The 12,374-nt window shown below is 49.0% G+C and overlaps 1 protein-coding gene across 2 annotated transcripts in view; it reads right to left on the bottom strand.

Annotated features, from left to right (window-relative positions):
* Positions 1 to 11,859, bottom strand: part of VANGL1 (VANGL planar cell polarity protein 1) — a 43,496-nt gene extending 31,637 nt beyond the window's left edge. The window contains exons 1-3 of one of the 2 annotated variants that reach the window (XM_061454110.1): positions 11,741 to 11,859; positions 2,843 to 3,127; positions 1,363 to 1,489 (exon numbers count right to left, since the gene is read on the bottom strand). In XM_061454110.1, the coding sequence (XP_061310094.1) occupies positions 1,363 to 1,489; positions 2,843 to 2,925 (210 nt within the window). In that variant the 5' untranslated portion in view covers positions 2,926 to 3,127; positions 11,741 to 11,859. Of the gene's footprint in view, positions 1 to 1,362; positions 1,490 to 2,842; positions 3,128 to 6,899; positions 6,919 to 11,740 lie in introns of those variants that run through there. The other variant, XM_061454109.1, reaches the window with a different exon arrangement.
* Between the last annotated feature and the right edge of the window lie 515 nt (positions 11,860 to 12,374).

The raw sequence follows: 12,374 nt of genomic DNA, 5'->3' as shown, positions 1-12,374 counted from the left end.
CAGACCAACCACAAGCAGTCAGCATCTTTAATTTTTTGAGTCCCTTCTTACCAAAACAGAGGCCCCAGAAGAGATACCTGCATTGTAGTATGTCCTGAAAGGCAGCATATTCCTATCACATTTCCCTCTTTGCCAGTGTCTCCAGTAAAGCAACCTAAGCATTTCAACTGTTTCATGTTTATGCATGAAATAGCTCTGCATAGTTTCCTCCATTTGATGAGCTGAGAAACTGTGCAGAAGAGAGAAGGGACAGAAACACCACAGCAGCTTAAGGCTACAGCTCAGAAGACAACAGGCAACTTTATCTCAGTTCACCCTCAGCTCTTCCTACTTGAAGTGCCAAAAGCAAAACAAATATGCAGTTATATGGAAATACAAGTCTAAATCCGCAGGGGGACAAAGTTGTTGGACCCAGCCCAGGGCACACTGCTCCTCAGCAGAAAAGTCTTGCTCATGCATCAACTTATTTTGCTTTCGCTTTAATGCACATTGAGGAGGTCTGCATGAAAACAAGGGCTTAAGAATTCACCAGTGTCTTTAGATCTATTTGAAGCAATAGCCAGGACTCATAAAAACAACCATTTGATTACAGATAAATGGCAGTACATGAAGCAAGCCCACCTGAGCTACGCAAATACTGTTACAAGTACTACCATACACAGTTTGGAAACTGGGCATCAGTTACTCTGGGTGTATTTGAAAGGGCAGAAGTGGAGCTCCACAGCCAAGTATTACACAACTCAAATCCAGCCCAGGAGGCACTGAAACATCTTGCATTCCATATGATCTTTTGAAAATGAATATGCACCTTCACATCAATTGCTACAGCAGAAAGAATACCAGATCCATCCCAGGTGCAATCGAAACCTAGCATTATTCCATTCTTTATTTAACCCAGTATTACTGTACTATTTTTGAGTGACTTCACCCTCCTTCACAGCTATTTTGTATTAGTTATACATTTCTTGCCTTCTTTTCCTACTGGGACCCTGGTCGTAACATGCTTTACAGGATTACCTACAGCAAATCCTGCTTAAACCCCCCCATATACAGGTAAAAGGGTTGACCTGAATAATGCGCAGTGAGATGATGGAAAGAGGTATTTCTATAGAGCTTGGCAGATGACACTCTGGAGACAGAGGCAAACTGGTGCCACAGGAATAGCCGTATCAGCTCTAGTGCTGTCAAAAATAATGCTCTCAGAAAAAAGATTGAGACCACGGCTTTATGCATGAATCAAGGGCACCTGCAAGGTAGTGATTTACTAACAGCATGCAAGCAACACTTTTCCTACTCATGTACCAGTAAGTCACATGCTCTGTTCCAGAGGCCATACTATATTTGAGTTTACTCCCTCCTTACCTGGCCCTCCTCTGCCCGAGAGGCATCGTTCCCAAGCAGTGGCTCTGCAGGAGGTGTCTGGATGGTGACGGACTTCTCAGAGCGACTCCCATCTTTGCTTCGTGGCGATTTGTGCCTGTCCCGGCTCCTTTGCCAAACACAGCAAGAGGAGAACAAAGTTACCACATACCCTCTCTGTGACTGGAGAGGGAAGCAGAGGGGGCAGGATACATCCCCATCACCTCCATCTTCTCTTAAAACAGCTTCCACTATTGCTGTGCTTGAAAGGAAAGCTCGCATTCTCCAAGCAACTCCATTTGGGATTAACTGCTCTACACAGCTCTCCATCAGCAATAAAGTGTCATCTCAGAGGGGTGTATACAATTAATACAAGGAACTAATCACAACAGCTTTAGTTCCTGCCACATAGTCTTGTCAACTAGGAACTTAACATTGGAGAACAATCAGTGAGATTTATTTCCACTGGTTAATAACCCCCAGTTAACCTTGTACAAAGCAAGAACATTCAAGGGTACCAGAGTACACCTGCAGACCTCATGGCTTCTCCTCTGAGATTGGTGGGATTTAACTCATCTTGACACAACCTGCTCACCAACATTTTCCTCTACGATTTTTATGTTGTATCTCTACACATGGCATGCTAGGCTTCAAAGGGCAATCCATGGGGGTAGGGGTGTTAAAGAAGGGATAAAGGCGAACAAGAGATGTTTTACTCAATAACTGGACTGCAAGCAGACTTCATTTCATGGAAGAAGTCTTTTTTCAACCACACAAGATAATTGCCTTTGCAATGCAAAGTTCCCCTTTGGACCAGTTCAGTTCTAAGTTGCAAAGTGGTGCGCATTTTGCACATAAAACTAATGATGATGCAAGAAAAAAAGAAGGAATAATGTTTCCAAGTAATCGGAAGTTTCAGAGCAAAATGCTTTTGAGGCTGCTGAACTACCACAGAGAGGACTTGTTATTCAAGTTCACAAAAGCCTGACTTCTAATCCAATCAGTGTTGATAAAGCACTTGCTGCGGACTCAAGTACCACTCAAATTCTATTAAAACACCCCAACACGCCCTCACAGAGTAGGCAGGAAGACTGTGGAGGGAGACAGGAAACATTATTACACAAGAAAGAAATGGCATCAGGAGAGAAAACAACTGGCAGTTACATTTTAGGAGTCTGACATGTCTTCTCTCCACAGACTCCTCATCCCTCATGCTTCAGGAGCAGACTTAAATGATTTTTTCCTTCTGCTGGTGCTATCCCAACCTTTCTGGCCATTCACGACCCCAACATGCATCCAACCAATTGATGATCATTAAATCAGCAGCATTATTGCTTCCAGTCTCCACACTGGATTCCTTATGAGAACTCTCCACATGTATCTCCTCCAGAGCTGTGGCCTCACTGATTTCATCCTGGCTTACAATTTTTCCATGGGACACGTCCTAGCTCAAAGCAGTAATTACGAATAAACATTTCCTTACCCTTGTCTGTGGGTTTTTTTGGAGTGACCTGAGTAGTGGGAGTATCCTGAATATGTCGATTCTGTATCCATTGCAGCAGACATGGGGTCTACACAAAGGGACACAGATTTTTCCTTAGAAGATGAGTTCCTGGTGCTCCTGAGGCAGAGTCCGTGGTAAAAGTGCTTTCCTGGGTACTCTTGGCTTCCCAGTCATCAGTGAGGTCTGGTCCTCAGAGTGAGCTTCACTTACAAGGAAACCGATCAGAAGGCATGGGAGGAGTGTGCTCGGCTCCTCATGATTGACCTAAGGAAAGGGAAACATGGAAGTGCACTCTAAGCAAAGCAAGACATCATTCCTGCTGCATCAATTCCCTCACCCTGCCACATGTCACCAGTCATTACACTGTGCCCAGTTCACAAGCTTGTCCTGGCTGATCATAGAATAGTTAGGGTTGAAAAGGACCTTAAGATCATCTAGTTCCAACCCCCCTGCTACCTCTCTTTCCAGCCAGGTGAAATATATGCATTTGTAGAGCTTTAAATAAACTGATGACTGCTTTGCAAAGTCTAGCCTATTCATCTAAAAACCCATTAGAAACAGCATAATCACCTGAAAAAGTGACTTGGAGAAGACCTAGCAGCCTACATACAGAAATTCACCCCCAGGAAATGCACAGGGCTTGACTTCCACACTCCCATCTCTTCACCTGTGCAACACACAACCCAAATCCCCCCAGATTCAGAACAGCAGCATTACAGCCTATATACAGCAGGAAGGCATGGGGGGTGAGGGTGACTTTCCTAGGAAAAATGCAGGAGAGGATCAGACCACCGTGCCTGAACCTGCTTTGTTTTCACAACTGCAAGGTGTGCCCATTTTTTGCAAGCATACAATTGATGGTTCTATGAGCACCTCCCTTTCTTTGCAACCTTTGCCTCCAGAAGCTAATTTGGGCCCTGAAGAATTGAATTTTATTAGGAATTGTATCTATATATACACATACTAAGAACGCAGGGGAGAGCTGATTAGAGATCACATCTAGCTTATATGGGCCAACACTTCTTAGATTGTAGTTCCTTTTGGAACAGAAGCTTATGTCCCATTGATAAAGGGCAGAAAAGGGTCATGGTTTTTGGAACAGAAGCAGGGCAACACTAGAACAATTCATAACAGTGACATGTCAAAAATCTCTGAACCCTGTGGGGAAGAAAGGGAGACATCATTCCGCTTTCCAAATGCACATCCTACGTTAGGCGAGAAGAGAAATGGAGGAAGGGAGTCAGTCACTGCTTTGGGGAAACACATGCAAACGGTGCAGAGGGAGGAGTAGCAGCTATGGACTGAGGTACCTTGGCACAGCCCAGTGTTTGGCATGCAGGAGCACTCTCACATGCCTCCTGCCCAGCCAACACAGGACTACAGCCATGCCATACACTCAGAGCAGGCAAAAGACTGCTTGAAAAATCAGACTAGATCCCTGCATTGTCTTCTGTACACAGCAGTTTTAAAAGCTGTTAGCAACAGAACAGTCAAACACTGCTTTCAGCCCTCTCCCTCCCCAAGCGCAGAGGGACAACAGAAATCAGGCTTTATACTTGGCTGACTATTCTTTCCAGCCATAGATTCCTCCACTAACACCTCCAGAAAAGCTTGTAACTGAGCAAGCTGTGCCAAGGAACGAAGCCTTTTCCCCACAGGGTTCCTTGGCTGGCAGTGCAACCTGCAACCAAGAAGTGTTCATGCTGCATTGGGAGCTGCAGGTATTTACACAACACTTGGGCTTGCCAGGGCTTTTGGAAAGGAGAAGGCAGGAGGGACCTTCCGCATACAGAGATATCCGAGCTCTAAACACGTATCTTGCCTCAAGAAAGCTCTTTAAAGGCAGCAGAGAATATAGGACAAATAAGGACAGGAACATAAGTCCTGGTTTAGGGAGGGGGAGAATGAGGGTGGATTTAAACAAAGCAAGACATAAAGCCAAGGTACAGCACAGCTTGGAAAATGGCATCATTCCTGTAACAGGAATAAACCTTCCCCAGCCTGGGACACATGATGTTAACACTTGTTAACTCTCCAGACTTGCACACAGACTGGAACTTATGGCTCCAGCAATAGGCTGGGACTCACTATAGCTAGCTTTTATCTCTGTCCTGCTATGCAACCACAGGAAAACCCTTCCTCTGTGTCTGTCCTTCTCCAATAAATGGGGTTAAGGCCACTCCACCACCCCCCATTCAAAAACCACTGATACCACCAGAGGAGATGGCCACACAGAACCTTGCAATCATTAGGCATTTACAAATCAGAAACACCCTGTTGAACAAAAGGTGGTAACAAGTATTATAGGCTTAAATCAGTGACTGTGATGTTACTGGAGTCCCTTTGAGAAGAAGTCACTGTCTTCACAAGTACGTACCACCACATTACAGGAACAGGAAAAGCAAGGATTGCTGCCAGAAAACGTACATCAGGAAGGGTTATGCATTTTTCCTGGGCTTCTAGGAAAGTACCGACTCTCAGCCTTCTCCTGTAACCACATAAAAGAATTTCTCCCCAGCTCTCAGAAGAATCAGAGCTGAGACACAGGGACTGGGTACAGAGCTCCTCTTCTGATCCCTCTAACCAGCACAGGGGCAGAGAACATTCCAGCAGGTAGAGGCTCCTGTGGAAATGCTGCCTAGACGGGAGCCATGGACGAGCAGTGCCCATTTGAGGGTGGATGAAGCCAGGCAGTGCTGGGCACCAGGCAGAGAAAGCAAACTCCAGCACTGGAACGTCAGGGCAGGCTGGATCACGCCAACTTTCGTTTTCCGTGTAAAAAAGAGCAACGGCTTTGACACAGCTCTGTGAAAAGTCAACAAGGCAGCCCCAAAAACACTGAGTATCCTGTGTTGTTGCACCACGGCCTTGCCCCAGCTGCAAGATAACACACATATTCCTGCCAAGGCAGTTCCAGGGCTGCTGGTAATAAAATACCTCTGCCCAGCTTCAAGTGGGAACAGCAGAAAACCACTCATTGGCTTTGTCTGGTGCCTAACTGAGGCTGATTGTCAACAAAGCTTCCTAGAATTGGCCAGCAAAGGATAGCATGGGCTAGACACCACTCCCAGTATGCATAGAATGAGATGAAGAGACCAAGGAGGGAGGAGCACAGTCCAAACACACTCCTCACAGCCAAGCCAAGCAGGTTACCTACCTCAAGGTCTATTTTACAGCAGGAAGGAGACTAGCCTTACCCCAGAAAAGCTTCTGGAACTGCTGGGGAAAAGGTAGGAGGAGACCAAGAGACAACTAACATGCTAGACTTGGAGTTCTTTTAATGGCATAGACAGAAGTCAATGCTGGATTGGCCACCACCCCAACAGTGCCCACCACTGGAGCCTGAGCAAAGCTAGAGAAGACAAGACGTATGGATACGGTGGTGTTATGAAGGATACACAAACTAAGCACAGTCTTTATCTCCAGTACTACATCACTACTAGTGATAATTCTTACTCTTTCCTCTAAAGCAAGGGCAACTGTGCTGGGTAAAGAAAAAGCCCCATCATTTGGGGCCTCATCCCTCCACAAACAAGTGTGACTAGAGAGCTCAAGTTAGCCAGTTGAAACAGCTTCACAAAAGATCATTACATCTCTCAAGACACCACTTGAAGGCATGGTCTGTTTGCAGAGCTTCTGGCCCTGTGTGAAAGGAAGCTGCTTGAGCCTGAGGGTACAGTTGCACCATATTGCAGCACTGGAGTAAGTAGCTTCCACCTCCACAGCACGGTTCACCACCCTCGGTTGTGTCAACACGATTCGCAGCAAGCAAACAGCACTGCTGGAAAACAGAACACAACAAAACATCCCTTGGCTCCCCCTCGCCACGCTTTTGTCTTGCAGCCTTTCTGTGACCTAGTTCACAGCACAGACCCAAACAGCAAACCCAACCCCAGGGTGAAGAGCAGTGCAAACCAACAGCCAGAGGGGAGATGGGAATGCCTCCTCCACTCCAACCACCACCACTGCGTAACGGCACACCCAGCACACTGCTCCCAGTAGGCTGGCACTCTCACTCTGCCTTTCCCTTACTCACCAGTGATGGAAGGATGATAGAAGGAAAACAATGCTAAGGATGCCCCAAAGGAAACTTCTGGGACCTTACTCTGGAAAAAGGAATGGCTGCATCCTGCAAAGCAGTGGGGAAATGCCCCTCAATAACATACAGATCACTGTAATTAGTTTCTATACAGCTCCGCAGCTTATTGTAACTCCCCCTTTTCATATGCTCATAAATCTCCAAAAAGACTTCTTTTGAATCACTATTTTCCATGCTGGGAGCCCAATCCCATTTCCAATGAAGTTCGCTTTGTGATCGTCTTCAAGGGAGCACGCTTTGGCTCCCAGCCCAAGGGAAATTTAAAAGACCAAGTTACATCTTTAAATGAAAGAGGGCAAACACAAACAAGAGCACTCTTTTACATCCCATGCTTTTCTAATGGCTTTTCCCCTGTGAAGTTGAGGCAATTTCAAAGCAGCTCAGCTTTGAAATCTCTGCAGTTTTAATCTTGCTCTGTTTAAAACTTGCTATCATTTAAAGTCCATTTGCCAGTTGGCTCATGAAGTTATATTGGAAGTGCCATCTGGAGCACAAGCAGCCACAAGTTACTGCAAGGATGTCCTCAGCTCCATACGTCATCAGCCTCATTTCTTTCTTTAGCGAAGAGCTTTACAAATTAAACATGCAGAACCCCAAGGGCTAAGCTATGGGATAGAATCATAGGATCAACTTGGCTGGAAAAGATATTTAAGACCATCAAGTCCAACTGTTCCCCAGCACTGCCAAGGCCACCACTAACCCATGGCACTGAGAACCTTGTCTACACAGTGTATGAACACTTTCAGGACAGTGATTCCAGCACTGCCCAGAGCAGCCTGCTCCAATGCCTGGGCACCCTTTGGGGAAGGAATTGTTCCTCAGCTCCAGTCTAAACCTGCCCTGGTGCAGCTTGAGGCCGTTTCCTCTTGTCCTGTCACTTGTTCCTTGGGAAAAGAGACCAACCCCACCTCACTCCATCCTCCTGTTAGGTAACTGTAGAGAGCAATAAGGTCCCCCGAGCCTTCTCTTCTCCAGACTAAACCCCCAGGTCCCTCAGCTGTTCCTCATCACACATGCTCTCTAAACCCTTCACCAGCTCTGTTGCCCTTCTCTGGACCTGCTCCAGCACTCAATGCCTGTCTTGTAGTGACAGGCCCAGAACTGAACACAGGGCTCAAGGTACAGCCTCACCAGTGTCCAGCACAGGGGGACAATCACTGCCCTGGCTCTGCTGGTTATGCTACTGCTGATACAGGCCAGGATGCTGGTGGCTTCTAGGCTTCCTGGGAGCAAGCTGCCCATGTTCAGCTCCACTAATCAGCACCCCCACCTCCTATTCCATGAGCAGCTTTCCAGTCACTCTTACCCAAGCCTGGAGCATGGCATGAGGTTGTTGTGGCCCAAGAACAGGACCCAGCACTTTGCCTTGTTGAGCCTCATATTATTAAATAGTGTTAGGGTCCAAGGGTAAAACTAACTAAGGAATGCCTAAGCAGTGAGGAAACCTTCCAACTCTGGCATTAACACGCCTGCAGTGTATTCCTATTATTCACTTCAGAAAAACAAGGAATTACACAACTTGCCACGTTCAACTGCGGGTATAGTAAAGCCTATGAGCAATGCCACAGGAACCTCTTGCTTTTGAATTTCCTGAGCAGGCTCCAGTCCAGCAATTTGATCTGTAAGCACCCAAGTTCACCCTCTACTCACAGAGCCAAGGCTTTCAGTTTTAACAGCCGACGAGCTTTAGGAAACAAGGCTTTTCCTAAAGCTTTCTGTTTCTATTTGCATGTCACTAAATAGGCTAATTTTGGCCTTCAATCTATCTCTATCAGCCAGGTCTTTCACTTTACAGCAGTGGATGTTGATTTACAAACCCCTCATCCTAAAAGAATGCTTAGTAGTCTGTAAATTCAAGCCCTCTAGCACGAGGCTCTCTTCCCTTTTGCTTCTCAGAGGCTTCTTAGTTTTGTAGATCCTCCGGAATTCCCAGCCTCTAGGCTGAAAACTGTTAGTCCATGATGTGGATATTTCAAAAGGAAAAGTCACTTGGTTTCTTGAAGCAATCTGTTTAACCAGAACATGCAACAACACAGATCTGACAACTGCAGGGCTGTTTCAGTTGACAACAGAAATAAATGCCCAGCCAAAACCACCACCCAAGCAAATGGTGTTTCTAAGCAGCAAGCCCCAGCCCCTTCTCTCCCTGTCACACAGCTAGAAGTTGGGAAGTTCTCTGTGTGGGACCCATAGGTGAAGCACCTCTCTGGAGGATGGCCTTTGCCCACTCCAAGAACCACATCTGCACCACCCAAGTTTCTGAAGCACAACCAGCACTCAAGCCTATCATGTAAATTACACCTCAGCTGCCACTCTGTTTGATTGATGAAAGCTTGTGCTTCCTCCTTTGCACATCTCAAGCTGCACCAGGGGAGGTTTAGAGTGGAGCTGAGGATCAATTCCTTTCCCCAAAGGGTACTCGGGAATTGGAACAGGCTGCCCAGGGCAGTGTTGGAGTCACTGTCCTGGAAGTGTTCACACACCGTGTAAAGGAGGTCCTCAGTGCCATCAGTTAGTGGTGACCTTGGCAGTGCTGGGGAACGGTTGGACTTGATGGTCTTCGAGGTGTTTTCCAACCTGGCTGACTCTGTGACTCTCTCCCTCCTGTGTTGCTAGACCTTCTTAACCCCAGAGCCATGCAACATGGCAGAAGGGCTTCACTCCCATGACACTAGGTCATCTGGGACTGTGCACAGGAACAGTTTCCCATACTGGCATTTAAAGCCCTACACCCTTTCTGAAACAAACACGGGAAAGACTCTTGCAAGTCTCTTCAGACTCTGCCTATCCAAGCAGGTAGTACCTGTACCTTACAGTCAAAGTTTACTTTTAGCCATAGCACTGAGATAGCATTAAAGGCTATAAACTGCAAAAGGTTTCTCTACTGGAAGTGAAGCCCCTCCTTTAAGATGCTCCACTTCCTCCTGCATTTTCCATTTGAATATAAAAAGAAGAAAGTTTACAGATCCTGTCCAAACCCCCAGTACAACACAGGGGGAGTCTCCCTATCTCCCTCCCCCTGTGGAACGCCATACAAAGCCAATGCCAGGCTGACCTTGCAAGGGGCCAGGGCAAGGGTGCTGACCACTAAGAAAGTAACCACTGGTTTTAATTTGTCCCAGATAGGTAATTCTGAGATAAAGGCAGTTTTGCGGGGACAACTGCTGTTATCTGGGTAGCACTTCCCAGTACAGCATCGCAGCCTCCCAGTGGCAGCAAACCCTCCCTACATGCAGGAATCCATAAGGACCCCCAAGAACACTGCCACTACTAACCACAACCAAAAGGCCAGCAGCAGCCACAGGGAACTGCTAGCCAGTGACTATGGGCAGTTAAACACTTGCCTGGGTGGTTCATGACACAGGCTGGGATCGTTCCAAAGTTTCAGCTCATTCTTAAAGGAAGCTTTTTGTAAGACTGATATTCACATTTATTTCTGAACAAGTGGAATGATCACAGAGCCAACACCGGTGCCACATGTAGCCAAACCCCAGCAGGGGAAAAGAACCAAGCATGGTCAAAATGAAGCTGTTCAGAGACGGCAAAGCACTGCTGAAGCTCTCTCCTCCGCAGATCTTCGCCTCAAAGTCAGGAAGCCCAGTTATGGGCTCACAGACAACGATATCACAAAATGCACTCCACAACATCCTAATCTGCTCTTCATGCCAGTGCAGGTCGAGTTCTGAACTCTTTATAGCTGCAAAGATCTTGTGGGCAGTTTGTTAATGACAAACCCTGGGTCAAAAAACCCCACTGCTTCAAACAGTCACAGAATCGCCAAGTCTGCCTCCCCAGACCAAAACCCCTACTATCAAGTCACTTATGCTTCTTCCACAGACCCTGTGAGTCTGTGGAGGAGTTTAGCCCTTGACATAAGAGTTATTTTACAACCCTGACAATCTTCTAAATCGGCAAACAACGTTTCACAGCGGCTGCCCAAAGCATGCCGCTAATGGAACAGAACAGCTAAAGCAATAGCTTTGCCCTCTGTTGGGCGCACTCAGAAGCGTTCAGGTACGGAACCCAGGCCAGCACTGCCAAGGTACAGAGACTCGACTCTCGGTCAGATTTATCCATGTGAGCTTCCCAGAGCCTAACTTACTGAATGGAAACAACCACGCTGTCCTGTGAGCCCGGGACTTAGGCATCACTTGAGCGACCCAACCAGCTTCTAAACAGAGAAGAATGCCTTCCCTCCGCCTGGTCGCTTCTGTACCCTTTTGCTGACCAGGGGGGTGAGCCCAGCCATAAAGCAGCTTGGTTTATATGGCCTGGGCACACGAGGCACCAGCAGAGCCTTCACATCAGCCTGAATTACATCCATGCTGGCACATTAAGAGCACAGCGGTTCTTCCAAAGCCGAGGCTTGGCAGAGCAAGCGCTGCCCTTCCGGAGGGACTACACCTACGGCACTGAAGCCAGCCGAGATCTCTCACCGGAGCCGGGACCCGCCGTCCCAGCAGCCACCCCGCGGAGCCCCGGCGGGCAACAGGGAGGCCCGGAGGTGGCCGCCTTCCCCCTCCTCCCAGCCGGCGCCCAGCGGGGCCGCAGGGGGCTGCCCCAGCAGCCGGCACCACCGGAGCCCTCAGGGACTCCCGGGTCTCGGCCGGCCGCGGGAGCCGAACCTGCTGCTCCACCGCCGAACCGGGCACCCCGGGGCAGAGCGGCGGCGGGAGGGCACGGTGGCGGGCGGTGGCAGGCAACGGCCACGGACGGACGGACGGACGGACGGACGGACGGACGGACGGACGGACGGACGGACGGACGGACGGACTCACCTCCCTCCCGCGGCCGCCCCATGCCGCTCCCGGCACCGCCCCGCCGATGCCGCGCTGCTCCCCGCCACCTTCCCCCGGCGGCAGCCGCCGTCGCTACTGCTCCGGCCGCCGCTTTCCGCTTCCTGTGCCCGGCACCGCCCCGCCCCGGCCCTCCCCCGCCGCAGCCACCGCCCCCGGGCGAGGCTTCCCTGCTCCATCGGCGGCCGCCCTCCCGCGGGAGCCCGCTGTCGTGTCTGGCGCCGCCGCTGCCCGTCCGCCCCCGGGCCCCAGAAGAGAAGCATGGAGTCAGCTCGGTTCGGTTGGACCTCTAAGCTCATCCAGTCCAACCGTTCCTCAGCACTGCCGAGGCCACCACTAACCTCTGGAACTGAGGGCCTCATCTACACGGTGTGTGAACCCTTCCAGGGACGGTGACTCCAGCACTGCCCTGGGCAGCCTGTTCCAATGCCTGGGCACCCTTTGGGGAAGGAATTGTTCCTCAGCTCCAGCCTAAATCTGCCCTGGTGCAGCTTGAGGCCGTTTCCTCTTGTCCCATCACTTGTTCCTTTGGAGAAGAGACCGACCGCACCTCACTCCATCCTCCTGTCAGGCAGCTGTAGAGAGTGGTAAGAGCCTTCTCTTCTCCAGACTAAAC

The sequence above is a fragment of the Pezoporus flaviventris genome, unplaced genomic scaffold (genome assembly GCF_033815535.1).
Source record: "Pezoporus flaviventris isolate CSIRO_AGI_PZ_B2104156 unplaced genomic scaffold, CSIRO_AGI_Pfla_v1 ptg000015l, whole genome shotgun sequence".
Taxonomy (NCBI): Eukaryota; Metazoa; Chordata; class Aves; order Psittaciformes; family Psittacidae; genus Pezoporus; species Pezoporus flaviventris.
The sequence above is the reverse complement of the archived record's forward strand: the minus strand, read 5'-3'. Positions and strand labels throughout refer to the sequence as shown.